This window comes from Calliopsis andreniformis, unplaced genomic scaffold (assembly GCF_051401765.1).
Source record: "Calliopsis andreniformis isolate RMS-2024a unplaced genomic scaffold, iyCalAndr_principal scaffold0001, whole genome shotgun sequence".
Taxonomy (NCBI): Eukaryota; Metazoa; Arthropoda; class Insecta; order Hymenoptera; family Andrenidae; genus Calliopsis; species Calliopsis andreniformis.
The window spans coordinates 337,331-340,864 of NW_027480422.1; the positions used below are offsets into that span (position 1 = coordinate 337,331).

Here is a 3,534-nt window from a genome sequence, read left to right on the forward strand (position 1 = left end):
TGAAGCAATAGTTCTGTTGAAATATTATACATATTATGGTATGATTTAACCGGAGCGTAACAATGGCATTAATATTGCTGCTCGAAATTGAAATAATGTTGTTGTCTCTGCACCCGGCAAAGTGGTATATGTAGGCAAAGGTATGATATGGTATGGAAATTCAGTTATAGTAGAACACAAACGTAATTACATGACTATGTACTCCTATTTAAAAAACATACATGTTAAAATTGGTGATAAAGTAAAGCAAGGTCAACTGATTGGACATGCAGGTAAATCAGGCACACAAGATAAAGATCCACAGATGTGTTTCACAATACGGCATAATGGCCAAGTTGTTGATCCTTTGATGCAAGTAAATTGTAATTGAATTTGCATTTATATGAAATATGATTTTAAAAGTGTTGAAAAATTTTATCAAGATAAATGGGATTTTTCTGTAAGCAAGAATAGTGAACAAGAGAAATGTTACGTATTGGAGATGTTTCCATATCCATCCGGTAAAATTCATATGGGGCTCTTACGTAACTATGAAATAGGGATGTGATAGCGCGTTACAAGAGAACTCGTGGATTTGATGTTTTGCATCCAATTGACTGGGATGCGTTTGGATTACCAGCTGCAAATGCAGCAAGGGACAATAATATTAGCCCTGAAACATAGACAAAAGAGAATATAGGTAATATGCGTATACGGCTGAAATCTAAATGTCTTTATTATAATGGGGTGCGTGAACTCTCCACATGTGAGCCTGAGTAATAGAAACACTTTTGATGAGGAGCGTGGATTAAATGTATAATAAACTTGTTATTAATATGTATATATGTAGTTTATTGCTTATTATTCCTATTTTAGTTATAATAATGCTCTCGCGCTTAGCACGTGGTCCTCTCTTTAGGACGACTCGACTTTTTCTGTCTCTCACACACACGCGCAGATTCATTCGCCCAGTCTAAAGGCACGTTCGCATGGAATGCCATATTCTAACAAACACGAACAAAAATTTTTCCTGGATGTTTTAGACCATGAGCTTGCCTATCGAAAAGAGTCATGGGTTACCTGGGATCCAGTGGACCTACCTGTGCTTGCAAATGAACAGGTGGTTGATGGAAAATGGTGGCGATCAGTTGCACTTGTTGAAAAACGTAAGTTGTCCCAATGGTTTTGAAAGATTACTGATTTCGCTGAAGACATACTCAAGCGCTTGCAAAATTTGAACAATTGACCAGAAAAAGTCAAAACAATGCAGGAGCGTTGGATAGGCAAATCTGAAGGAGCAACTCTATGGCTTAAATAAGAAATTCGAGGTTTTTACAACTTATCCTCATACTTTATTTGGGGCTTCTTTTTGTGCAGTGGCAGCAGAGCACCCTATTGTACAGGATTTAAAAAATAAAGAAATACAGGACTTTGTCGATAACATAAAAATAAATTGGGAGAATGATGAAGAGAAAGGAGCTTACACCGGATTAAACGTCAACCATCCATTACTTGATAACGAATTGACGCTTTATATAGCGAATTTTGTGTTGATGGAACATGGGGAAGGCGTGATTTGTGGTTGCCCTGCACGTGATCAGCGTGATTTTGAATTTGCACAGAAATATGACTTGCCGATTATTCCCGTAGTTCGTGAAGAGTGTGCACAAACTATAGAGACCTTGAAGGTCGTTGATGGGATAATGTTTAACTCTGAGTTCGTAAGCGGAATAATGATAAGTAGAGCAAAGGAAGTAATCATTAAAAAGCTCAAAGAAAAAGGAACAGGTGAGAAAGCAACAAACTACCGTTTACATGATTGGGGAATTTCGAGACAACGTTATTGGGATTGCCCTATACCTATAATATATTGTAATGATTGTGAAACTGTGAAAGTGTCAGAAAAAGACCTTCCTGTGGTTCTAGCTGCAGATGTAGAATTTACAAGTGGTGGCAATCCGCTGAATAAGTACCCAATTTGGAAGTTCGTTGGTTGCCTAAAATGTCGAAAGCAAGCAGAGCGTGAAACTGATACATTCGACACCTTTTCTGAGTCTTCCTGGTACGTTGATGCATTTTGTAGTGAAGGTAAATCAATAGACAAAGATGTATGTAATCGTTTTATGCCTGTTGATTATTATATAGGTGTGATAGAACATGCAATTCTGCATTTGCTTTACTCACGATTTTTCTGCCGTGCTTTAAACAAATGTGGCTATTTTGCTGTTAAAGAGCCTTTCGCTACTTTAATCACTCAAGGTCTGCCATGCAACTTATAAGAATGAAAATGGTAAGAGGCTATTTCCCGCAGAAGCAAAAGAGTTGATTGAACAGGCAGCTAAGTTTCAAGTGGGCAAAGTTGAAAAAATAAGCAAGTCGAAAAAGAACATAGTCGATCCAAATTTTGTCATAGAAAAGCATGGTGCTGATACTGCTCCTCTTGTTTGTGTTGTCCGACACTTCTCCAGAAAAAGATATGGTATGGTCCGATGATGGAGTGGAAGGTTGTTCTCGTTATATAAGTAAATTGTGGCGTATGGTCATGCAGCTGAGACCTCTAAATATACATTATGATAATGAAAGTATTACGGGTGGATTTCTAGAGTACAGAAAAAAAATTCATAAACTCTTACACGGACCTTCAGATGACTTGGAAAACTGCAGATTAAACTGTGTAGTGACAAAATTTCGTGAGGTGACGAATTTAATAGCTGAAATAGATGTAAAAATTGGAAAATTTCTTATTGATGAAGGCATATGTATATTAATCAGAGTAATCGAACCATTCATACCACATCCAACTGAAAGCCTATAGCAAGGAATAGGAGGTGAAGGCATACAACCTTGGCCAAAAGCTGATGAATCATTATTAGTTGATGATAGGGTAACTATAGCAGTACAAATCAATGGAAAATTACGCCCAACAATAAAACTAGTAATTAACTTACCTCAAGAAGTATTCAAGAAAACAGCGATAGACACTGTGTCCAGTAAGATCGGTCAAAGCAAAGTTCGCACTGTATATGCTGTATCGAGTAAGATAGTAGATATAGTTATATGAAAAGTCCGAGTGTATCTGTTCAGGCAATGGCGTCAACTTAAGGGAAAATATCATATACGTTATAGTGTATAAAATTTCTCTCTGCAATTTTTACCATTAAATTACCCAAAAGCTGCAATAAACAGCACTTTTGTTTCTGTTTTATAGTATTTACAAAAGCGAATGATAAAGGTATAATATATTTTTTAAAGTATTACTTCCACAATTGCAGCGTAATACAACCATAGTTATGGATAATGCTATATTCCATAATACTCCCAAAACAAAGTCATTAATAGAGTCTTCTTGCTGTCATTTGCTTTATATTCCAACATATTCACCTGATCTAAATCCGATAGAGCATTGTTAGCACACCATCAAAAGTCGCCTCAGACCTCCAATGCATCAGTGTATAGACTTACACCTTTGAGTTTGTAATACCATTTTAGGCGTTTAACATTCGTTTTAGAAAATACTATAGTTTCATTAAGATTTTTTTAAAACTCCTCTTGTTC

General features: G+C 36.4%; 1 protein-coding gene across 1 annotated transcript; it reads left to right on the plus strand.

Moving 5' to 3' along the window:
- The first annotated feature begins 684 nt into the window (after positions 1 to 684).
- LOC143186561 (leucine--tRNA ligase-like) lies at positions 685 to 3,267 on the plus strand. The gene is made up of 9 exons (XM_076390247.1): positions 685 to 755; positions 830 to 950; positions 1,023 to 1,145; positions 1,263 to 2,238; positions 2,291 to 2,463; positions 2,528 to 2,752; positions 2,795 to 3,014; positions 3,064 to 3,123; positions 3,188 to 3,267. Exons 1-9 carry the CDS (start codon positions 685 to 687, stop codon positions 3,265 to 3,267), a joined length of 2,049 nt encoding a protein of 682 aa, XP_076246362.1.
- The last annotated feature ends 267 nt before the right edge of the window (positions 3,268 to 3,534 follow it).

What these genes read in the sequence shown, in the direction of transcription:
- LOC143186561 (XM_076390247.1), top strand. Translation starts at nt 685, where the DNA reads ATGCGTATACGGCTGAAATCTAAATGTCTTTATTATAATGGGGTGCGT. An exon ending in CCAGAAAAAGATATGGTATG is followed by an intron (nt 2,464 to 2,527) that starts GTCCGATGATGG and finishes ATGGTCATGCAG; the next exon opens with CTGAGACCTCTAAATATACA. An exon ending in GCATATGTATATTAATCAGA is followed by an intron (nt 2,753 to 2,794) that starts GTAATCGAACCA and finishes GAAAGCCTATAG; the next exon opens with CAAGGAATAGGAGGTGAAGG.